We start from the raw sequence: 25079 nt of genomic DNA, 5'->3' as shown, positions 1-25079 counted from the left end.
AGGACTCGGATAACATCACATTGAGGAAATCTTGGCATGCGGAGTTGGTATGACAGTCTAAAAGGTTGAAATTGAAATCACCCATGATGAAACAACTTTTATTCTCCAAATATTTATCAGCTAAAAGTACGGATAAAGATTCAATAAATTCAGTGGGGCTTGTATTTGGAGGTCTGTATATTTCACCGACAACAATACTTTTTCTATTTGGAACCCTAATTTCAATGAAAATACTCTCAATAACTTCAGACATTAAACTGAATTCGTCTAAGAGTTCATAATTCAAATTCTGAGTGACGTAAAGCCCAACTCCGCCGCCTTTTTTACCTGCCCTGTTTTTTGTCAAAAGTGTGATATCAAATATGATATAGCTATAGATAACGATTATAAATAAAGTGCCATATAAACACAAGACACAATTTCATGCTATCATCGCAACTTTTTGTTCATACACAGAAGATACAGTCCGTCTGGTCGGCGGAACCAGCAGGTTCGAAGGACGCGTCGAGATCCTTCGCGGCTCCCAATGGGGTACAGTGTGCGATGATTCCTGGAGCTGGCACGACGCGCGGGTGGTTTGCAGACAGCTCGGCTACGGGGACGCCATAGCTGCAAAGACAAATGCCTACTTCGGCCGTGGAAGTGACAGCCAACCCATTCTTATGGACGATGTGGGGTGCAGTGGGTCTGAGAGAATGTTGGCGGACTGTTACTTCCGCGGATGGGGAAACCACAATTGCCACCATAGCGAGGACGCAGGGGTGGTGTGTTCGGCTCCTGGTAAGTGTCTGAGAACAATCCCATCAGCGATGAAAATGATATTTGTAAAGCATCCTTAATGTGTACTTCTATCATATGCAATGTTAACACAATAGAATCATATGAGGAAAATATCAGAAGAGTTATTACCATTGAAATAAAAATGAAATGTATTGTTTTGATTTCTTAGTGACGAGTTTAATGATGAGGGATCCTTTCTAGTATTGAATAGTAATTGACAGGGAACAATGTTGTTAAACGGAAATAACATTATAGCATTAGGGAAGTGTCACCATATCATCATATGATAGGCATATAATAAAAACGATAATACACTTCATTTATATATATATATATATATCAAGTTGTCCACTTGTTGGTGTGATAATATCATCAAACACAAAACTGAAACAATGTTCATACTGTATTCACCAACAGTTTATTTCTGCACACAAATTTTCGAGAGGTTCGCTTTTTCTCAAGTGTTGATACTGAGAGAACGATAAGAATTATTATTGCTCTCTCAGTATCTACAGTAACAAAGTAAAAAGTTAAACTACTTATTTTTGAAAATTACTGCCTTTCTTACGACACCTTTGTTAAGAGATAATTAAATAAAAAACAGAGTTCACCCACTGCGTTCGAATACATTCATGAATAAGATATAGCCTGCCAATTGCTCCCTGAATGCTGGAAAGACGTACATGTGCTTGTATGAAAATGTGCAGATTTGCCAAATATACCGCTTTCAGTAACTCATGCATTTTTGGCCCGCTCCTGGTCCGAGGCAAATTAGCCCGCGCCAAGCATTAAAAATTGCGTTCAGTAACTATGCAGAGCCGCACTACTTTTACGATGACCCATTCAGAAACTCGGTCAAGTAAGGGATAACTGCCATGGTAACTGAACACCTCATGGACAGAGCGGAAGTGCATTTTCGCGCGATATTTGATGTGCGTGCCGCGCGCTTACGAGCTGAGCAGCGAAAGCGGTGACCTTTGATAGTGAAAGGAATTTTGGCCCGCGCCTGGCGCTTCTATCGTTCATAAACTCTTCGATCAGCGCCAGGCCCGCTCCTGGTGCTAGCTGCAGCAGCGCCAAAATAGTCCGCACCTGGCGCGGGCCACTTTGGCCCCCACAACCCATTCATAAACAGTCCGCTCCTGGTCCGCTCCTGGTCCGAGCCAAGAGGGTTACTGAAAGGGGTATCACACACTTACAAATGTCTTTTTTTATTCAGCCACACCGGTAACCCGAGTCTGGACTGAGCAATGTTGTGTGTAAGCATACCGTCCCCTCTAGCAAGAGGCTAAACACTGTCCCTCGGATAGGACATAAAATGAAGGTCCCGTGTATGAGGAAGCAACAACTCATGCACGTAAAAGATCCCGCTTCATTTCTTCATCGCAAAGAGAAGGGTGTTCAACCCGGTGAAGTGGTCCCACCTCACATCCAACTGGACCCCATGGAAGACCAGCTCAACGTAGCTGAGTATGGGCTATCCAGCCATCTTTTCAGATGGAAAATGAACAAACAAAAACAAACAACAAACAAACAAACAAACAAACAAACAAACAAACAAATAAACAAACCCTTTCGCTCCACTATATCAACGCCGCTTGTATTTTAGTACATATTGGCTCTCGTAGAGAAATATTGTTGACAACTACATATAGTCCATGGGCTAAGACCCGAAAAATAGGTTATTGGTACCACCTGAGGTGGCAAAACCTTTTTGGTGTCATTTTGTTTGTCGGACATAGATACGCTTATCAAGCTATGATAGCATTTCCAAATGAGTAGCTTAGTCATAGTAAATGAATTTTTAACCAATTTGGTCTCGTTTTTATATTCCTATACTTCTGAATCGAATCTAACCGGTACACAAAGACGAGCACTGCCTTCTGTATGTCCACAGGTGTTCTTTTGTAAAAGCGGTGTGCTTAGTCTTTATTCAAGGCAGCGAAGGGAATATCCAACGGTTATGATGTCCACAGCGCTTAGTCTAATATTCAAGACGGCGAAGGGAATATCCAAAGCTTATAATACAGTGTACATCCCTTTATCTAAAAACAAAATGACACCAAAAAGGTATTGCCACCTCAGGTGGTACCAATATCTGGCCTGGCCCATGGACTAATAACACTCTGTCAGAAGTGCTAAGCTCAATTTAAAGGACAAGTTCACCCTTATAGACATGTGGGTTGAGTGAATGCAGCAATATTAGTAGAACAACCCACATGTCTATGAAGGTGAACTTGTCCTTTAAGGCTATATGAATCAGGAAGAAACATAAATTCAACATTGCTTGCTTGTAGTGAATTCAGAGTATGTTTGATTGCTTTAAATAGTAATAGTAAAGTGTTCTAAGTTGCGAAATTCTGCTCTCTCCCTTCCCCCACAACAACGACAACAAGAACAAGAACAACAGCAAGAAAAAGACAAACAATACACTGAAAAAGAAATGCCAAATTTTACCTTCCTCTATGATAGTACGGTCGACCTGCTTGGTCGCTTCGCTCTCGTTTAATAGATTCACAATTCTTTTCACCCTCCTATCACTAAAACAGATCATAGCCGTAATCCTCTCCCTTCTTCCTCCCCTCCCTTCTTCCTCCCCTCCCCCATGACATTGATACGGAAATCACGGTGGTGTAATTATTTTTCCAAAGATTCATGACGTCACTCACAACGTGCGGACGCATTTATAGACACCAATTGCTTTATGTAATCTTTATCAATGGGCCGAATGCATAAAACAAGCAATTGCTTGTAAGCAATTGCTTCAAGCAAAAGCACAAGCTCGTCTAGCAAAAGGTCTAGCTCAAGCAATTGCTTAAATCCATATGCATAACCTTTTGCTAGTGCTTATACCTTTTGCTTGTCCCGCACAAGCAATTGCGTACGTTTTCAACAAAAGGGACGTCACGCCTGTGCGAACACAAGAACAAAGGCGAGTGTGGCAGCATTTATTTGAAATTTGAAACATTTCCTGACATAGCAGAAGAGCTATGAAATGACACTCATAAATGCACACACAGACGCACGTACACACAACTATACACACACACGTATTACTGGCTGATTCCCATTACTGCCTACAGTAGCCCGGATCTGCCAGATCGCACGTGGAGAGACGTATCCTTGCTCTCCATCGAAGTCAGATATATATTCTACATGTTTTTCATCACATTTTGCGTGCTAAGCACTGGACATTCCCGTTGTTGAAATGAAAAATTTCTTACTCTATTTATGTGTAATTTCTAGTGGATTTAAACCACTCCTTCACAAGTGTGGTCTTTCTTCCATGAATATGAAAATGATACTTCAAAGGGAACGTCCCAGATAAGCAAAAGCTCAAGCTCATTTTACAGAGCTTGGAAAATCGTAAGCAATTGCTAGCAAGAACTAGCAAAATGTATGTTTTATGCATACGTTTTTAAGCAAATGCTTGGTCTCTAAGCAATTGCTTGCGGGCAGCAAGCAATTGCTTGTGCTTGCTAGCAAAAGCTTCTGCTCACAAGCAATTGCTTGTTTTTATGCATACGGATTCGAGTAAAAGGCTAGCACGAGCAATTGCTAGCGTTTATGCATCCGGCCCAATGTGTTTGTTGGCAAACTTACAATTTTGCATCATGTTTAATATACACAATTATATGTCTGTTTTTATTATCATTAACAATAATAATAATAATAATAATAATGATAACAATAGAAATAGTAGGAGTAACAATAATAATGATAATCGTGATAGTATGACTTATAATGCGCCAAATCCACTCCACAATGTAGAGTGCTCAGGGCGCAAAATAGCGACACACGTCACTACACCTTATCACTCCCCAATATGATTTGTATTGGCTCTTGACGAAAAATTTGGTTCGAACTACATAATAATACATCAGCACTATTTAAGCTTTCAAGGTTAAGGCTTCAAATTAAGTGAGAAATATATTTTAGCATTGCATCAATGATTGTAACAGCTAAATTATTTCTGATGAGAACTAAGTTCGGTTTCTTGAAAAAAAAAGGAAACTTAAAGTGCTCCATGATGCGATTTCTTTACTCCAATTTTCTAAATATTACATGAACGCATGCTATTTGCAAAAATTGGTGTATGGACTATGTTCCTCCCAAAAGAGAGATCACATCATTTATCGCACTATAAAAACTGATGTAAATCAGGTATTAAAGTCCATAGATCGTGTACACCCCCATTCCAGCCAAGGACAATACATTATTACACTGCTGTAGAAATTACGTGTATTAGCATAGTTTTCATGACATGTACTTCATACTTCCATTTGTACTTACACCTTGCCTGTCCCCCAACACGTGTATTTCTGTATCATGTTCCTCTAATTTGTACTTTTCCCCTTGTTTACGTCAGAACTGGACTGTGTTTTCCGTATACGCAATAAACATGTATATGCTTATATATGCCTATCGATATTACATATTTAAAATGAACTGGAGCTGATTTCAGTCCAATGTATCAACCTCTAACTATCACTTTTGATTTCTTTTGTCTCGTTTTTTGTGTGATTGTTATTTCCATTATTGTTATCGTTGTGTGTTTGTTTGTTTCTTTCTTCAGAGGATGGAGCAGTCCGCCTTGTTGATGGATCCGGCAGTCACGAAGGGCGTGTGGAAATCTTCCACGATTCGGAGTGGGGTACTGTTTGCGACGACTCGTGGGGCTTGAATGACGCAAAAGTCGTGTGCAGGCAGCTCGGCTTCCAGAGCGCCCTCTACCCAAAGATTGCGGCATACTTTGGCAGAGGTCGAGAGGACCAGGCCATCTTTCTCGATAATGTGTACTGCTCTGGGTATGAAGACGAGCTAAGTGAGTGCGGCAGTAGTGGATGGGGAAATCACGACTGTAGCCATAGCGAGGATGCAGGGGTAATATGCAGTCATGACGGTAAGCATATTGAATTATTGTCACTTGTCCTCCCTGTCTTTTTTTTTTTTGTGTGACCTGATAGTAAACGTCATTGCGATCTTAAAGGTGGGCCCAGACCAATTTTGGGTTTTCATATTTCTTTCACAGCTGTCTTAGGGTGTTCAAATGGTCCAATAAATTATCGGAATCGTGATGTTTCATGTATCAGCAAAATAACCTACTAATATGTGCTTGGAAATACAATCATATTTATCGGAACATATACATGGGCTATAAATTCGTAGGGTAATGCTCGAGACAACTTCACAAAGCACCAGCCACATGCAGGAATCATATTTTTAGATTTCTAATGAATCCAAATGCATTAAATTTTAATATTCTATCAATCATAACAGACAAGAATGCACTCTAAACACAAGCAAATCAGCTGAGCCCCACAATATTTTTAAAAAAAGTTTTAGGTGCAAAATTCACGAGGTGTACAATACTTTGATTTCATTTTTTTTTTTGTTTTTGTTTTGAGGAGGGTTCATAGGGGTCTTACACATTTTAGTAATCTCTTGCAAGTAGTGACTATGATTTCAGCATTGAATCACAATATTTTCCTAATGGTAATTCAGTTGTAAGTAGATTGTAATTAAGCACTAACAGATGATGTTTTGGACATTTTCTCTTTGTTAATCATATGCAGCTGAAGAAGGGGCACTCCGACTTGTTGAAGGAACGAAGTCGTCCAATGGGCTACTGGAAATCTACCACGGGGGCTCCTGGGGTAATATCTGTGAGACTGGATGGACCGTCAACAATTCAAAGGTTGCATGCCGCCAACTTCGGTATCAGGAGGTGGAAGCAAATCAATGGTACTACAGGTATGGATATGGCCCTTTCCACTTGTCAAACGTAAGCTGCTCAGGTAACGAAGATGAACTTTCGGAGTGCGCCAACGTCGTGTGGGGTGAATGCAACGACTGCCGGTACGAAGTGGGTATATCATGCTCCTATACTGATGTTGAGTCTACGACGTTTCCACCCACCACCACCACCTCAAACGGTAAGCGAGCAATAACGTGCAATAAACTTTGTTCTGTATTGGAAAAACTGTGATTGAGTCGATATATGCTATGTTTAATCTGGCTTACTCTGGCTAATTGAGAAGCATTTGACTCCATTTTAATCAAACATGTATTTTCCGAAAAAAAAAGACAGAGAGTTCCCATCTAATTCCAAACTTGCTCCAGAAATTACATGTGATCATCAATTCTTATTTACCCCAATATCAAACAGCGGAAGAAGGTGACCTTCGTCTTGCGGGCAGCAGTTGGTCGGGCAGCGGACGAGTGGAGATCTACCACAACAACGAATGGGGTACTGTGTGCGACGACGGATGGGGCCAGGATGAGGCAGAAGTAGTTTGTAGACAACTCGGGTTTGGAGACGTCATTGACTACCGAGAGTCTTTCGGGGCCGGAACTGGCCCTATCCATTTAGATGACGTCAGCTGTGTGGGCACTGAATCTCGTCTGTCTTACTGTTCCCACCGTGAGCCCTGGGGCTCGAACGACTGTCAGCACAGCGAGGATGTCGGTGTGCAATGCAGCACTTACACTTATGGTGAGTATGGAAGCGTGAAGGCGACTAGTTGAAACTATCTTGGTTGCCTTGTTCTGCCTACAGGGCGTAAGAAGGGGACTTATCATAAATCATCTATAGGTGTCCTGTTTGAAATGGATAGACGCCTCTGCCCTGAAGGAATTTTCATAAGTTGCCTCTTGCCTTCTCTTTTGGAGCAACAGCTGATGTAAGAGAAACCCCCTCCATACCGCAAACGTTGAAACTAGAAAAAGAAAATTTATGCGTCCCATCTCTTCTGTGCTTGTGATTATTTTTTTTTTCAAAACAGCTTTCCGATACTCTTTTTCTGTCTTGACTCGTATTACCTGCCGGAGCTTATTAAGCGATAAAAAAAGGAATCGTTAATATTCGGTAAAACGAAAAATATATGTTCCGGAACTCTTATAGCCATTCCAAATGAATAAAGAAATACAAGTATGCTTTGAATTAATATATTCGGTTACTTCATGCATTGAAGTATTTGTACTTTCCTTATTAATTGAACCTGTCACTATATTGGAGATCTCATCGATTCTGCATTAAAAAAAAAGAAATGGGGCAGTGTACTACAAATGCAAGAGATATCGCGCCTAAGCCATTTACACACATTATACGACTGGTCGCCGACCTCCAGCAAGAAAATTTCTGTCGACCATCGACAACCAAAACCTCAGATGTTTGAGCAGTGCCTGGTTGCGGACCAATTACCTCCCTGTTGCCAATCAGCTGTCGACCATTTTTGCAAACAACTTGACGACCGGTTGGAGAACGCTTTGTGAACGTTTTGCAACCCCCTCCCTAAGAAAAAAACAAGTATGATGTGCAAAAAAAATCGCAAATGGTCCGCAAACTCTAGGCAAATGGTTTGTGACTTTATGAAGACAACTAGATATTACCTGCCGATTAGTTGCTGGTTTTCGTTTTAGGTCACCAACAATTACTACATGATTATAATGTTGGAAGCTCGTGAACACATACTCTAGAAAAGGTTTCCAGTAGTGTCTTTGTTAAGTGGTACATGTAAGCTGATAGGCAACCACTAGGCAAATGGTTCGCAACCACATTTATGGAGAAGGCAATTGGTTGGCAACTGGTTACCCATCAAGCAACCATTCTACGACCGCTTGCTGACCAATTTACCACCAGTCACCTGGAATGGTTTTCGATGGAGTATCGAAACCCTCCACCTGACAAATACCAGTTTGTATACTAGTGACAACCCTTTGCCGCCTTCCAGAATATAGAATATGAAAACAAATAACACTTCAAAAATATGCCGAGAAGAGGTCGTAGAATGGTCAGCAGTCGGTCTTCACTTATGTGTGAATAGGGCTTAAAAAGAGTTTTTAACGTCTTCCATTTCACCCGTGGTAATACGCATTCGTTTGGTGGTCATTAGTGTAGGCTTCTTCATTTTTGGCTTTAAACATTTGTTTAAAGGGTTACCAAATCAAAAGCTTACCGTTTCTGGGAGCAGTTATCACTTACATTTTGTTAATGCACCTCTAAATGACTTACATAATATGCATACTATGTAATGATGTTTCACCCCGTACTTCATTTGTATCGGAGTGAGTTTGAATAATCAATCATCGGCAAATTAGGACGTTTGTTTTAAACTTCACTTTTGGTCACAACTTGCATTTTGCCCACGACAATGTCATCGCCGTAGTCAACGAGGGCGATGTCCGTCTCGTTGACGGAATTTTCTCAGACCGTGGTCGAGTGGAGATCTATCATAACAACGAGTGGGGCACTGTGTGCGATGACGGCTGGGGCGAAAACGAGGCAGAGGTCGTTTGTCGTCAGCTTGGTTACTCCAGCGTCGCCTTTGCTAATATGTACTACGGACAAGGAAGCGGGCCTATCCACCTTGACGATGTGTCTTGCGACGGATATGAGTGGTCACTGTCGTCGTGTTACCACAGGCCTTGGGGAGAAAACGATTGCGTCCACAGTGAGGATGTCGGAGTCCATTGCTCGTACTCTGGTGAGTCCCGTTACTTCGCAAGCATTATTCAGGATGACTTGTACCGCACAGGTGGTACTCTGTGCATGATTTTATTCTCTCCCAAATAACTGATTGAATGACAACTTATTACATGAATGTTGTAGCTCAAGTCAATTCAATGCAATGCAATTGATATTTTCAAATCATGGGGTGGAACACCCTCGTCAGCCGAAGGCTGGTTTTCACAGGGATCCACAAAGGTCTTTCTTTCTCAAGTTGTATAGACACCATTTCTACACACATTTAATGAGCAATTGCAAACACTTTCACTTTTTATGAAAGATGCAAAATAAATGCGTTATGACACTTGGTAAAAACGCAAGTGAACTTTATCAGTTACAATTAATTCATGTGAAGCCAACATTTCTGGTTTAATGATGACATACTTAGATCCACATTACGCAGAAGAAGGCATGGCTGGATGGCTGATTGGGGTTATCGTCGTATGTTCAGTATTTGGCTTCACGATCATCCTCACTATCATCGGAACTGTGTGCTCGGCATCCAGCCAGACGCGACGACGTCAGTCACCAACCTTGTTTTCCGTCAGCGGGAATCCCACCGCTGCCACCGACACGGCAGCGGCCCGCGGTGGTGGTGGAAACTACCCAAGGCAAGACGCACCTCCCTACTCGGCACCGCCACCCAGTTATACCGCAGTCATGTCCGCGCCGAGCAGCAACGGTGTGGAAGGTCCTCAGAGGTACCTGTACGTGCCGTATCCACACGGTCAATCATCTCCGCCGGCAGTGACAGGTCTTCCCGTGGTAGATTGTGGTCCCGCTAACACTGCAGCTGCTGCATCCAGTGTTACGGTCAATTCACCGACCAGTCCTACCACTGTTACTCAAATCAATGCCTGGGGCCTTCAGTTTGGGGCGAATGCGAATGACCAACAACATCAAAATTCAAAAACCTAAAACTACATTCAATTTAAGAATATGGTCTCGAGATTACATTGTGAATTGAAAGTGTCCATAAAAGGGTTCAAATCAAAAGTGCTTGCAAGCGTCATTCAAATGAGCCCTGGTTTCCACGTAGTGAGCGTCCCAGAAGTTTAATTTAATGAAAACATTGTTTCTTAATACGTTGTTACATTTACAACCGGTTTTTGTTTATCACTTCAAGAAAAGAATACATGCGCTGATGTCCAGCGCTCCAAAATGCTGATGTATGAAGAGACTCTAAAGAAAAATAATACCCTTAGAATTAAAGAAAAAGCCGACACTGATGGGCGTCCCCACCTCCGCTCTAAGACAATAAAGTACAGGTTTACAAGTGTATCATATATGTATGAATTTTGAATCATTGGTTTTACAGAAATTGAAACTTACGACTTAAACTCTTATGATATGAATGCAATTACAATATTAGCTTAACATCATAGAGACTGATATTATCTGTTAATGAAAAATTGTATGTAAATAATGATAATCTCTAAAAACGTTAATGAACACTGCAGAATTAGAAGAGAAAATAGATTAAAAGGTAAAAAAATAAATGAGTTCTGGATATAGTAGTAGTATTATAGAAAACGAAGTTGAACGTTGTTTTTTATGACGTTATCATTGATGAATTGTACTGATGACATTGGATATGTTGTCACGAATGAATAGTCATTATACCTGGACAAGATATGATATGAAAATGATAATCTCATTTGGCTCAAGATAAATAAGATCAAACTCAACATTGCCCCCCCCCCCAAAAAAAAAAAAGTAATAAGGGGAAAGATAACAAAGAACCAGACAGACATCTGGAGAGAAAAATGGAAAAACCTGGCAAAGATCAGGTCCAATTGAAATGAAAACAATTCCAAAAGAGAAGCAGATATTTGGCTTATTGCTGTTGCCAGTGAGTAGTTTCTTATATATTTTAGATAAGCGTGTTTTGTTATAAGTAAGATATTTGTTAAAACTATTAGAAAGAATAATGGATCTTCACTAAAAAAAACCAAAAAAACTTTGTACTCGAAGAAACCGTGCTAACATCCAATGTGCCTCTGTCAAAAATGTCTTTTCCAATTATAGAAGCTTAAATGTTTATAAGAAAATCTCGCTTGCCAAATACTTGGAGATTGTCACTGGCTGGATACCGATCTCGTTGGCGGTTGATGATTGTGTCACGGTTTGAATCCTCTATACCGTCATAGTTGTTAGCCATAGACTCTGGAAATGATAGCCTTTGATCACCACGTTGAAGCTGTGATTCAAATCACGAGTCATTCTCAAACAATGAGGCAATAGATGCCACAACACCTTGCAACGAATTTCTTTGTTTAATGATAGATATATCATGCATGTTTGATGCACGGCTAAAATACTTTTATACTGAGACTCTTTTCTTGTGGCATGTATTTCTTTTACTTTTTGTGGTGGGTTGTAGCACATTTTATTGTTCGGTTTGTTGCATGAACTTGTCCCTAATTTAGCACTATTGCGAACATTTTTTTTTTCTTCATTTCCACTACTTAGACATCTGTAGCAGTCCATTGTCTGATATCAGAATGGGGGTTTGTGCGAATTATGTCACAAATAAAGTTATCATGCCTTTCATCAGAAAATACAGCGCTTATGAAAAAAGGTAATCCCATTTTAGAGGGCTACTATTTCATGATATATTAACTATGGAGAATGGAATATTGGATGTGAGGAAAGGAAAACTCTTCTTCTTTCCATTGGTACATAATTATTATGTTGATAAAAATGCCATGCATGACTGAGCATGATAACTTTAAATACAACTATGATAAACTTTTTGCGCGTTTTCCAAGTTTGGGTGTTATCATGAAGAAGCATTGGATGTCTCCTCACTGAAAAGGATGAGATCTATCAATGAAAGTGGTCAAATAAATAGGTCAGCCTGTACGAATACGTGTTTGTGTCTAGGGTTTCTCCTAACCTTTTATGGTCCACAACCTTTAACATAGCCACTTGTCCGATAACATGGTCACTCCGACAAAGGCCAACCCAAACAGTCCATTTTCTCTGTTTATATTCAACACATGACTTGCAGCGATATACTAGTACTATGTCTTGAATAGGAAGAGAGAAAAATAGATTGTGGCTTGATACCTTTTTTTTGGGGGGGGGGGACGACCAAGTTTTCGACAACATGACCATGTTGGAAGTTATGGACAATGAAAAGGTGAAAGAAAACCATAAACACGAACCTGCAGGCCTATTTGATTGACAATTTTCATGGACAGATCTCATTCAATCATTGAGACATTCCTTGTTCCTTCATGTGACTCTCAAATTTGAAAAAAGTGCAGTTTGTCATTGTTGTCTTTTAGGTTTGTATATTATAACATTTGTCAGCATAATTAGGTACCAATGGAAAGAAAAAGAGTTCTTCCCTCACAACCAATATTGTGCTCTCCATAGATGACAATTATGAAAGAGTAGCCCTCTTAAGTTGGATTATTGGTGGGTTTGTTTTTTTTTTTTGCCACGCAGAATTATTACTCGCAATTGCCGAGATTTATCGCTTTCTCTCTCTCTAACTTGGTTGATTTGAATTGATGACTGTGACATATTTCAATATAATCCGCTTTTACTACCCCACTGTAAAAATGCTAATGTTGTGTTATGTTGCGGTTTTCTTTTTTTTTTTGATTTCATATTTTTTTAACTTTTTGTATTACACTCATTTGTTTTAATTGTACCTGAAAAAATGTGATATTTGAAATAAAACTTGCTTTAAAATGAATTGAATTAAAGTTGTTTCTCTGCATAGTTTTATCTTCTATACTATTCTCCTCCGAAAAAGTGTGAATCTGAGTTTGATCAATTACTCCTCCCTTAGCTTAGTAATAATCAATGTATGCTTGGTACACTTGATAACCATACTTGCTATGATTATGCCAAATAGGGAAGGACAGTATTTTAGAATACAGTACTGGGTAAGTGTCAGGAAAGGAATACATGTACATTTGTTCATATGCAGTGCATATGTATGGAATCACAAGATGTAGTTTCGATGTTGTTACACTGCATAGAAATTTATTAGGTTTAATGCCGCCTCCAGACGGCATTAAATCAGACAAGAAAATCCAGACAAATATCCAGACAAGAAAAATAAAAGAGACTTATGAGGCAATGATTTGTGAGGTTAATTAGATTCAGTCATGTGTGTTTACATTGTTGTGTTAGGTTCATGCAAGCTCATTAGAAAATGAGGATAGGTTTTACTAGGTTAATGAGATTCAGAAACATTGATAGGTGATTGCCTGGCAGACAATTGTGTTCTGATTGGGACAGGCGTCATCTCACTTGGGAAGTCTTAATATAGCAAATGGATATAGTTTGCTTTGTAAACTGAGTTCTTGTTGCATACTTTTCTCTGGGTCTAATGGTAATTGGCTTGGGTAGGGTTGAGTATAAATATCGGCTGGAGGGAGTAAAAAGACGAGAAACATTTCAGCTAGCACTTCGTATGCGTCGATCTTCGTCGAAGCTCGATACGGGTTCCAGCCATCCTTCAACCACAAGATTTTACTCGACGTCAACGAGATGCTGTAAATTTTTACCTGCCTAGTCGTCTTTCGGTTGTGTTAGGGTATCGCTGGTCTCGAAAGGGGTCTAATTTTACGGTAGCAGAACTGTTTTGAAGGCAGAGGGAGCTGGGCGACTGTCGGCATGGGTGAACGTCAAGCTGAGAGCCAAGTCTACGAAGTCTACTAAGCAACAAGCTGAGCCATCCGGGATGTAGATACAGCTAAGGCATTTGACGACAACGACGCCAGCGCTGAGCGGCTAAAAAGGGATCTCGAACGTCCAAGAAGTTAAGAAATTCCGTGACTATTTCTATGTATTTTTGAATCTGTTATTTCAATAATTGCCCGTGCCATGTGTGAATCTGTTATTTCAATATTTGCCTATGCCATAAAACATTATTTTTTTTTTGTTCAAATCGACTTTAAAGGTTTTTGGGACAATTACCCCGACCCTTCCTATGACCCTATTCCTAATCATAATTTTGAACCTAAATCCTGACCCCCAAACCCAAATTCAAACCCTAACTCTTAAGCCCTTGTTACACTTGTGTTTCTTAACCCCGGACTTTCTCTGACCCAGGACTATCGTTAGTCCCGTACCAATTTTTTCAGCTTTTTTACACTGGCCAATTAGTCCCGTACTATCTCTTGTCCGGGGCTAAGGAGAAAACTGACCTTTTTACACTCGTATTTCTTAGCCCCGGACTTTCCAAACCACATGAATATTCATAATTACGCTGTGTACTGTACACGTACACGCACGCACCGGCAGCACTTGATTACCTCGTTTCTGATTGGTCAGTGAGGGTCGGACTTCGTCTCCGTCGCTTAGCCCAGGATTATTTTTTCGTTCTGTTTACACTCACTTGCTTGGCACCGCAATTGCGGTGCTAACCCCTGCTATTTTGCAGGGCCAGATAGTACCGTACTATCGGTGGGGCTAGCCCACTTTGGCAAAAACGAGTGTAAACAGAAAGTGGGCTAAGGATAGTCCCGTACCAACGGTGGGGCTAAGGCCCCCCCCCCCCCCTTAGCCCCACCGTTGGTCCGGGGCTAAGCAAAAATTTACAAGTGTAAAAAGCCCTTTACTGTAGTATTTACTGTAGCCCTTTCAATAACAGGTGTAATAGCCGGGGATAATAAGGGGGGGGGGGGGGGTAACTGTCCTGAAACAGTTTGGTTACAATTTTAAAAGCATCTTTCAAAAATACAATTCCACTTTAAGCCGCCAATCATGAAATAAGGTGCTTTCATGAAAAGTTTCAAAACGCCATAGATTTCAAATAATACTACATTGATAGTCCGCCTGTTAGTAGTAAAGGCGTGCTCTTAGCATCAGATATATATATATATATATATATATATATATATATATCCATATATATATTCATACATATTTATTTGTTCAGAACAAACAAAAACGATATCTTGACTGATGTGTGTAAACAAAAGAAATATGACTTACAGAAATATGAAATTTGGAATCAGTTACCTTGCGATTACATACACATTCTCATTTCTTTATTTCTTCACTTTGTGAACTCTAAGTAAGAAAAAGGACAGTCAGTATGTGTTTTTAGATGTTCGAATGTGTGTGTGTGTGTGTGTGTGTGTGTGTGTGTGTGTGCTTCTTGCAATACTTATGTTAGTGGATGCATGGGTGTGTGTCTGTGTGTATGCTCCTGTACTGTAAAAGTAAATAATTACTATGCTTTCGTTTTCATTATGCAATATGCAAAAATATACAACCTGGGACCTAAAATTTGTCGGCAAATAGGTCAAGATCAAATATACATTATCATTATAACAGTTCCACGATACAAGTCAAACCCAGCATACATTGTGCATTATACGTTATATAACTTCCAACAATGAGACATTTTTTTTCATAATCTATATTTTGTAATATCGTAAGTCATATTCCCCATTTTATATTTCGTTTGTTTATAAATATTAATATCGTATTTTTTGTTCTAAACAAACGAATATTTCTATGACGCTAAAATTACCCCTGTACTGCTTACATCTGTTATTCTTCCTGTTTGACCAGGTCTCTATATTTTGGTATAAACACTTGGAGTCGTTTTTTGGGAACAAATTTCATTTTCAGAATACCTTAATTTCAGTTTAACAAAAGTTCTAATTCACCCAAGACGTTATACCAATACGAACACATCTACTTCACAATCTTTTTGTTGCAACTATAGTTTTGATTCGCTCAAGCCATTTCAGTCTGACGATAAGCTTTTGGCTAGGCCTTATAGGTCAATCATAATATTCACTTTCCTTTTTGAAATGCTTGACAACATTCACAATAATGGCAGAGACAGTAGGAAACCCATTTATCAACGAGTAAAACAGTTCGATGTAATATTACCAAATTTGGGTATAATTTTTAAGGACAATCTACGAATCTTTCACTGATTACCAACTATTAGACGATCTGTTGGGCAATGATTGATCAAAGTCAATGTCCCAATTCTACTTCTGGGGATTTATTGCGATCCGTTTTCGGAAAGAACGATAATGCATGCGCTGTGAAGAATGATTTCTTGTTACCACTGAAATGTGTATTTTTCGTTGAAGTATTGCTTTAGACATGTGAGAAGATCGTATACTATTGCAAAATATTTCATATGAGGTATGGGAGATTAGATTGTACACACTCAAACATATACACAAATATGGATAGTTCGACGTATATATATATATATATATATATATATATATATATATATTCGATTTCTGCACATTTAGAATATATTTACTGAACAAAGTCGTCTATCCTTGTGTAGTGTTCTCTGAGTTTGGAAGCATGCGTACATCGTGGTGCCATAGAATTGCATGCAAATATGCAAATATCAACGGGTTCAAACAGCACATTGAAGAAATATTGATACATATTCTACAAACATACATTAGCCCAGGAGGTCCGAAAGGTGAAAAGTTACGTGATAGGCACACATAACGTGGGGGACCCCGAACAGACTATTAGACTAGAAAAATACATTTTCTTTTTAGTGCGTGCGAGTGGCTTTGTGTCTTCATTTTGCCGTAAAGTATAAATGTTAACAGGTTGAAACAAAATAGACGGTTATTAGACAGGGAATATGAGCGGACTACTGTAACAATTTTTTATTGTACAGTGTGATATGATATCAATGAGAGTAACACGTTGCTCTGTCGTGGTTGTTTGTCAATAATTTCTTTGGCATGATTTATCCATTATATACAAGGCGAGAATTTAAGAAGCTTCTGAAAATGACAGAGAGAGAAGAGAGAGAGGAGGGAGGTAGTATTGCCAAGAGGGGGAGGGTACAACTCGTAGAGATATGTACTTGCGGTTAGTATATGATACTTAGAACACTCTATCTCTCTGATACAGCTCTGTTTAGATAGGCTACTGTATATAGTGATCTTTGAACTACACTTGTACTATTCGTCTTACCATGTGACACTGCCGCGAATATGTCCGCGCTGTCATCATAGCATTGGAAGTACAGCAAACATCGTAGACGTTTTCTGCTCAGACGTTTTGAAATCAGAAAAAGGGTGCTAAATTGACTGAACACGAATAGGTTTTACTTCACCAACAGAGTCAAGGTTACAGAGATATGTATTCAGCTTTTCATCTAAAAAGGATTCATTTCTAAAGTTATATGCTTATAAAGTTCCCGGGCACGTAACTAAGAGTAAAAGGGTGGGATTTCACGGAGCACGCGAACGATTTGCGAAGGACGCGAATGGCAAAATCCAGCATTCGTATTTTAGTCTGCAAAAGTTCGGCAAACGAACGTGAGGGGTCGGAAGCGTCGTCAGTTGTTCGCGAATGTCGTTTTTACTTCGGCGAGAATTTCAAAAAAGTTTGAAATTTTTTGCGAACCTTTTCCGCACACTTGGTCGTGATTTGATCGTGAATTGTTCTCGAAAGTGTCTTTAAAGCCTCGTCATATGCGCAAGACCTTCGCAAGACACGCGCGATGTTCGCAAAATGTTCGTGAAACCCCAAACAGACTCTGAAACTTTGGAGAATGTCTCGCGTATGTTATGCGAAATCTGCGAAGTTTTTCCGATCATTTTACGACGTAATCGCAAACTGTTCGCGTACATTTTCAGACATTCTCGCGAACGTTTAGCGCACGTTTGGGGGATGTATGACTTATACGTTTTCTACAGATAAAAATCGTAGCATACATCTAAACATCAAAGAATTATTAACAACTATAGTAACAAAAGAAATTAAAGACTAGCAAAGAGAAAGAAATGTTTGATATACAAAAAAAAATCGCAGAATACACTTAAGATTAATCTTAAGTATGTAAAATTTCATTTGAACTATAGAGATTATGTGTCGGAGGAACTGAAAAAAAAATCAGATGCTCGTTTCTAGTGGAGATAGGTATTAGGAAAAAGAATGTAGGCAAGCACACGATAGAGAAATGAGAGAAAAAGAAAGGAGAAATAGAGGAAAGAAAAAAATTCAACTCAAGACAGCTTCCACCTCTCCTTGGGTACATTTTCTCCCATGATTATAGGAAATGTTTCGTTGTTCGCATTTCCGTCGCGTGTTCTTCGTGTACGTAACATGCTGTACTTTCGCAATGATACACACGACATTCGCACAAACGTCGTGGAAACTTCGCACAAAATGCGCAAGAATAGTTTTCGGCTTCATTGTCGGAACACATTCGGAGAAAAACTTTTCCGAATGTTGGATTTTGTCATTCGCGTCCTTCGCAAATCGTTCGCGTGCTCCGTGAAATCCCACCCTAAAGGCTCGCCAAAGGTATATCGACATCACTGTGTCGTACAGGCACACACACACACACACGCATATAACACTATCATTGTATAGCACCAGAAACGCACGTCGGGCCACCAAAATTTCAGAGATGAAGATTTTGGTGGCCCGATCGGGCCACAAAACAGGGTCAGATGTTTGCCTTTTGGCCACCAAAAATAAAAGTTAGTGTGGATACCTGATATATATATATATATATATATATATATATATATATATATATATATGTACCCACATACACACCAAAATGAATATGTAGATACAAAGATCTTAACACAGGAGATTGACCAAGTTAATATTAACAGGTTTTATGCTTATGGTCGTGACGGAATAGATCGGTACCACTGACGTATGTTACTATAATTATTTGGGTTCAAAAGTTTGTTTACTTTTTGATCGCAATTTTCGCTGACGGAACGTCAGTTATCCATAGGCGATCATAACGACAGTATATGCCTCCGGTAGATCATTTCAGTGCCACTGAGGCAGAGAACATTAATTCTCATTCCGAAGTACACAGACGACACAAGAAACAACATTCGGTATTGGCTAACTGTACAGTCGTTGGAGTGCGGTTTCAACAGCACCGTGTATTGTCATGGCGGCTTGGGTAACTATTATGGGACATACGGTGAGAATTTGTGTATTTTTCATCGTCTTAGGAAATGCAGTCGCCCAGTTAGGTGAGTACTGTGGAAAAGATTGCTGATTTTTGTGAAATAAACATCATACTTGTGGAAATATTAGACATGAAAGAATGGACTTAAAGGAGACCTCTGGATGATTTTCAGATTTTTACATTTGAACAACTATAAATTAGTTATACTGAGGACAGAGTTTCAGAATTTGTGATAATTAGGATGAAGAATAAGACTACAGTGTATTTTCACAATTTAGAACAAATTGCAATGAACAAGGATGATGACATGGCAGAGACACCATGAGAATGCATGAGTTGGGGCACAAGGAAGCAGAACAAAAGAAGAAGGCATGCATACATTATACACAGGTGAACTTGCAAGCAAGCGGTATTGTAATAGAATTACACTGCTACATTTCTGAAATATGTGAACCTCTATGTCATCATCCTTGTTCAGTGTAATTTTGTGTAAGGTTTTTCAAACTATTGTTTCTCTGTTCAAGAACCGCGATAAATTCCACAAATATATACATGGAGTTGTCGATTTATGTACTACATGATGTGAAATTATGAAAATCGTCTGGAATGTCCCTTGAATAGATAGCTTTAAAAAGATATGTCAGTTTCAGATTCAGTTTATTTTATTTCGATACAGTCACTCACTTCAGCCAATGGCTGTTCTTCAGTGAGTCCGTGAAGAGGTAAAAACAGATCAAGGAAACATAATACAACATTTCATACTTAGTATACATAACATAAGAGAATAAAAGCAAACACAATTATTATACACTGTAAAATCAACAACATATCAAAGAATACTACAATTTATACTGAAATAATTCCATAAAATCACTTACGCATTAAAAGAAGAAAAATATGCATTATATACAAACATGTGATAAATGAAAAAGAAATGAAAAAAATAAAAGAAAGTAAAGTGGGACCATTCAAATATATATAGACTTAATACACATACTCATCATAAAACTGCAAGTAATTATCTTAAAAATCCTACCTTTCTATAAAACGTATCTATTGCACTTTTAATGCAGCTAAAGAAACACTTTGTTTAACATCACTTGGCAAACTATTCCACACTAGGGCACCACGATATGAGAAACTGCGTTTTTTTAAATTTGTGGTTGGTTTGGGTACATCTAGCTGGAGGGTTGTCTTCTTCAAACTATACAAATATTGTTTGTACATAAATGATTCATTTATATGTGAAGGCATGTTTTCGTTTACAATCTTATACATAATACATAACAACTGTTTATCGCGTCTATCCGAAAGTCGATCAATGCTATCATTACACTTTGTTTGTATCAACTGACATAGGGCTTCACTTGGAAATTTCCAGTCAACCCGCAGCTATATGTGTTGACGTTTGTATTGCAGTACCCAGTCCTGGAAGCTCATTTCGTTATTTCCTTATCAGGGTATTAAACTGGCCCCGAAATCCACCACTTTTGCAGTGAAACGAATATCTAGAAATACTCCATATATTTTTAATATTTTTTCTTCTTTTTTTCATCAGATACTTGGGTACATCCCCCCCTAAAAAAAAAAATACTTCCTAACCAGTATTCCTCAGATGACCTCATCTGTCAATGTGTGTCAATCATTGCTAAAATACTGAAATGTTTAACAAAAGACATTAGAATGCACCTTCCCCTCGACTTACTATGTAGCATAACTCGCATGTTTTTCTGTGATGTTAATGTGACTAACAAAAGACATGTCGAGGGAATTCGAAGTTTATTTGATAAAAAATCGGTTTTGAAATGACTGAAATATCCAAAACAAAGGGATCTAGAGAAAAATGTGCCACCCATCTTTTATTAGGATTCCTTTGTTTTACTTTGCTTTTCGAATATCTCAGCCATTTCAAAACCGACTTTTATCAAAATTAATAAACTCTGAATTCCTCTTAGAATTGTATGCTTTGGAAATCTTCATAACTGATTTCTCAGTATCTCTCATAAAGTTAAAAGCCTAATTCTCATCTCAGCCAATAGTATACTACCACCCCTGCGATGAATTTGACATACTTTGTACCGACCTGAATATACCACCATCTTCTTTCTTGTTCTCGTGGATAAGCCACCCTGATGTCGTCAATGTTCATTTGTAGTGTCTTGTCATTATGTTTGACCTTCCAATCGGTGGACTTCAAGAGCTTCCTGTTAGCCAATTTTCCATGTTAAAAACAATATACAAGTAAACTGTCTACCCGAATCAGTAAACATGGTGACATAAAATGCTGATAAGACCCCGAAAGCAAGTTAGCAATGATAGTTCGATTCATTTTTCTATACGTAAGGTAAAGGCCGTGTCACACCATAACGCGGGCTTGTGGCGAGGAGGTAGTTTCCAGCACGTAGAAGATTTTCAGCGGGCGAACAAGAATGTTTGCAATTTTCATTCATGCCTTGTCATACCGTACGGGGGAACTTCTGCGGCTTGACTTGCGGGGAAACAAATTTACTCCAAGGAGCTCTCCGCAGTTGGTCCGCACCTGACAGTATCTAGCGCGTAGTTGCCCGGAGGCGCTCATCCAAGTCCGATTTAACCGCAGCCAAGTTTTGAGCATGACCAAAACTTTTTCCGGGTGAGTCGCGGGAATGCCCGTAGAGGTCCACGCAGAACGCCAGTAGGAGACCCTTAGCGGCAGTACTTCCCAGGCAATTCCCACGCAGGTACTTCGCAGTCCCGTATGCAGCCAAGATAATGAAATTCTGTGAGATTTCAGCCATTCCATTAGAGGAATTCCTTCACTAAGTTGTCAGCCCCCACGCGACTGGTACAAAGGTCACGCAGTATACAGGCAAGTATAACGCGTCCAGCAAGTAAGACACATGCGCTGACTCGCACAAATCCTTTTCCGCCCTCAGGAATGTCCGGTATGCTAGAAAATCCCTACACGTAACAAGCCCGAGTAGCTTGCCCGGAAAGGTGTGACAGGGCCTAAACACGGCTGCGGGTAAAAAAATATGCGTGCGCACCTCCGGGCGACTACTTTTTAGATACATGCTAGGTACTATCATGTGCGGATATCTACGTGGACCTCCGGGTAGTCAAAATTGTTCTTTGCAAGTCGCACGCAAGGCTGGTGTGATACGGCCTTAACAAACACTACAGTTACCAGCTCATGGTCAGATCTTCAAAGAACGAACTATTTGGAATGGAAGGATACCATGATAGTGGTACATTTAGGGAATAAGTGCGCAAAATGCAAACTAATATATATATATATATATATATATATATATATATATACGCCTATGCATAACATTTGACATTTTCATCCCTGACGACGGGGAGGTCTCCGATAATTTGGATATTAATGAATAGCAGTTGGCATTTAATGTATTCCTCTATCGTAACATTACTATCGTGACTACTGTTACTGCAAATACGCGGATCAAACAAAATGTATGCATTATGCATGTATGATTATTATCATTGGTATTATTGTCATTATTCATAGAAAACGAATATCTAAAGCGTCTAATGAGCATTAAAGAACAGATGTCATGCTACATTTTTGATACACAGAACATACAGTCCGTCTGGTCGGCGGAAGCAACAGGTTCGAAGGACGCGTCGAGATCCTTCGCGACTCCCAATGGGGTACAGTTTGTGATGATTTCTGGGACTTGGAGGACGCACAGGTGGTTTGCAGACAGCTCGGCTACGGGGACGCCATCGATGCTAAGAAATATGCTTATTTCGGCCGTGGTAGTGACAGCAAACCCATTCTCATGGACAACGTGGGGTGCAGTGGGTCTGAGAGAATGTTGGCTGACTGTTCCTTCCCCGGATGGGGGAACCACGATTGCAGCCATAGGGAGGACGCAGGGGTGGTGTGTTCGCCCCCTGGTAAGCTTCTAGGAACAATTTTAAAATAGGGAGAAATATAAAGTCAAACAAGGATAATAAAACAATGGGGTGATGTTTTCATAATATCACGATATGTATATATATAAATCAAAATAATACATATATATAAAAATGACACCACATGGTGTTGATTTGATATTTGTTGGTGTTAATATCAATGGTTTAACACCCGTCCAGCTTCAATAAGAGACCACACCAGCTGGTGTTACTTTGGTGTAAATTTATTTTCACATTTTTTCAAAAATCTAGTATTTTAATGTAAAATTCTTGATCGTCTTGTTTAAATTAAAAATCAACAAGAAGTGCAGTTACTAAGAAACTCTTCAAAAAACAGTTTAAAATTTGGAAATGACACCCGTAGGTGTTAATTTAACACCATAAATGAGCACCGAAAATTTAACACCAGCTCGGTGTTCACTATTCAACACCGGACTTTTTGCAGTGTAGGGCCTATACATAAATAAGCCTATATCAAGGCCCGAAACAAACTTTCTTCGCGGGTGACCATTCAACATTAAAATTTTTCCTGTTCCGGCAAATTACCCGTGAGGTCTGATAGATATAAATCAAAACCAAAGCAAAATAAACCATTTGATAAACTTCAAAATAATGAAGTTATAAATCGTGAGAAAATTGACTTCAGAATCATTGATCATGACTAAGAAATACGAAAGAATTGCATCAGAATATAAAATGATTTAATAAAGCTATAAAACATTTACAGCTGTAAACCCTCACAACTATGTGAAAATTAGCAGGTAGGCTTTACGATTAACGGCTTCAAATACCACATGCTGTGACTGATTTGACAAACATGACCAAGTGTAACATATTCAAAATGGAATTGAGCCATAAATTTTATTTTCCATGACGTTACATAGTTATTTGATGGTTAACGATATTTTTTTTAACCATGGTGTGCACCTCTTTCTATCATTGTACTGATAAAATCTGACTATGAATTTTGGTCTTGAGAATGAACTTTTGGCCTATGAATAGACTGAGTGAATTTAGCCTATAGTTAGCGGCGATCTGGCAACCCTGGTATAGCGGCAGTTTTGATACTAAAATATGTGGAATTTTCTAATCGCGAGTTATTCTCCCTCGAATGACAAAGAGAGAGGGAATGACTCCCTCTGACCTTGACCTTTAAATGATATGTTCTGTCATCAAAAAAAAAAATGCTGCATTACATAACATTGTTTTGATATCCTTTCCATAAACATATAATTTCGTATGCTGGAAGAGGTGTTCCGTTTGCCTTTTTTCTTTCTCTAGAAAGCAGTAACAAAGTAAGAGTTTGTAACACTTCTTTCTGAAAATCAAAGGTGTTGTACGATATCTTTGTGAAAGCTCGCTAATTGGGTTTAAAGGAATATATAGATAACAATTCCTTAAATTGAATTCATATGTCTTCAATAATGTAATGATTTTCAAAGTTTATAATACACGCTCATACGTTCAATTTTATATTTCGTCGCTAAACTTATCACTCCCCTGTCAACGCCCCTTGTACTTTGATACGTACTGGCTGTCGTCCAGGATGGTTTTAACTATATGATTTTCTGTCAATACTGATAAGCATTCAAGTTAAGGCTATAAATCAAAGGAGAAATATCAATCAAAACTCTGCCGTAAATTTATATTATGTTTGATTGCTTCTCAAACAGACGACCTGCGTGGTCGCTTCGCTCTCTAACAAAACATTTTTGACACTTTTCACCCTACACCTTACAAAAACAAACCACAACCATAATCATCTCATCCTCCCTCTCACGCCCTTATATGGACCAGAGATTATGCTGTGGCCTCATGGACTCTTAAGTCTTCGCATCCAGCTATGGCTGTACCAAAACAATTAAAATTCATGACTTGTGACATGAATGCCAGATTTTTCTAAAACTTCATTGATGTATTCATTATTCAATTGACATTGCTACATGCACGTCA

The 25079-nt window shown here is 39.1% G+C and overlaps 2 protein-coding genes across 2 annotated transcripts in view; both read left to right on the top strand.

The window, feature by feature from the left end:
* The first annotated feature begins 1614 nt into the window (after positions 1–1614).
* LOC139741906 (scavenger receptor cysteine-rich domain-containing group B protein-like) lies at positions 1615–10551 on the top strand. Its single transcript, XM_071652479.1, has 6 exons — positions 1615–1639; positions 5357–5683; positions 6357–6716; positions 6950–7276; positions 8949–9266; positions 9678–10551. Exons 1-6 carry the CDS (start codon positions 1615–1617, stop codon positions 10205–10207), a joined length of 1887 nt encoding a protein of 628 aa, XP_071508580.1. The 3' UTR covers positions 10208–10551.
* Positions 10552–19007: 8456 nt separating this feature from the next.
* LOC139741897 (scavenger receptor cysteine-rich domain-containing group B protein-like) overlaps positions 19008–25079 on the top strand; it is a 31810-nt gene continuing 25738 nt past the window's right edge. Inside the window, exons 1-2 of the mRNA XM_071652471.1 lie at positions 19008–19269; positions 22785–23108. Of these exons, the coding sequence (XP_071508572.1) occupies positions 19185–19269; positions 22785–23108 (409 nt within the window). The 5' untranslated portion in view covers positions 19008–19184. The remainder of the gene's footprint in view (positions 19270–22784; positions 23109–25079) is intronic.

Source organism: Diadema antillarum, unplaced genomic scaffold, assembly GCF_040938485.1.
Source record: "Diadema antillarum isolate AM-2024a unplaced genomic scaffold, OU_Dant_1.0 seq00000962_RagTag, whole genome shotgun sequence".
In the NCBI taxonomy this organism is placed as follows: domain Eukaryota; kingdom Metazoa; phylum Echinodermata; class Echinoidea; order Diadematoida; family Diadematidae; genus Diadema; species Diadema antillarum.
Note: the sequence above shows the minus strand (reverse complement) of the source record. Positions and strands in the feature narration are given on the sequence as shown.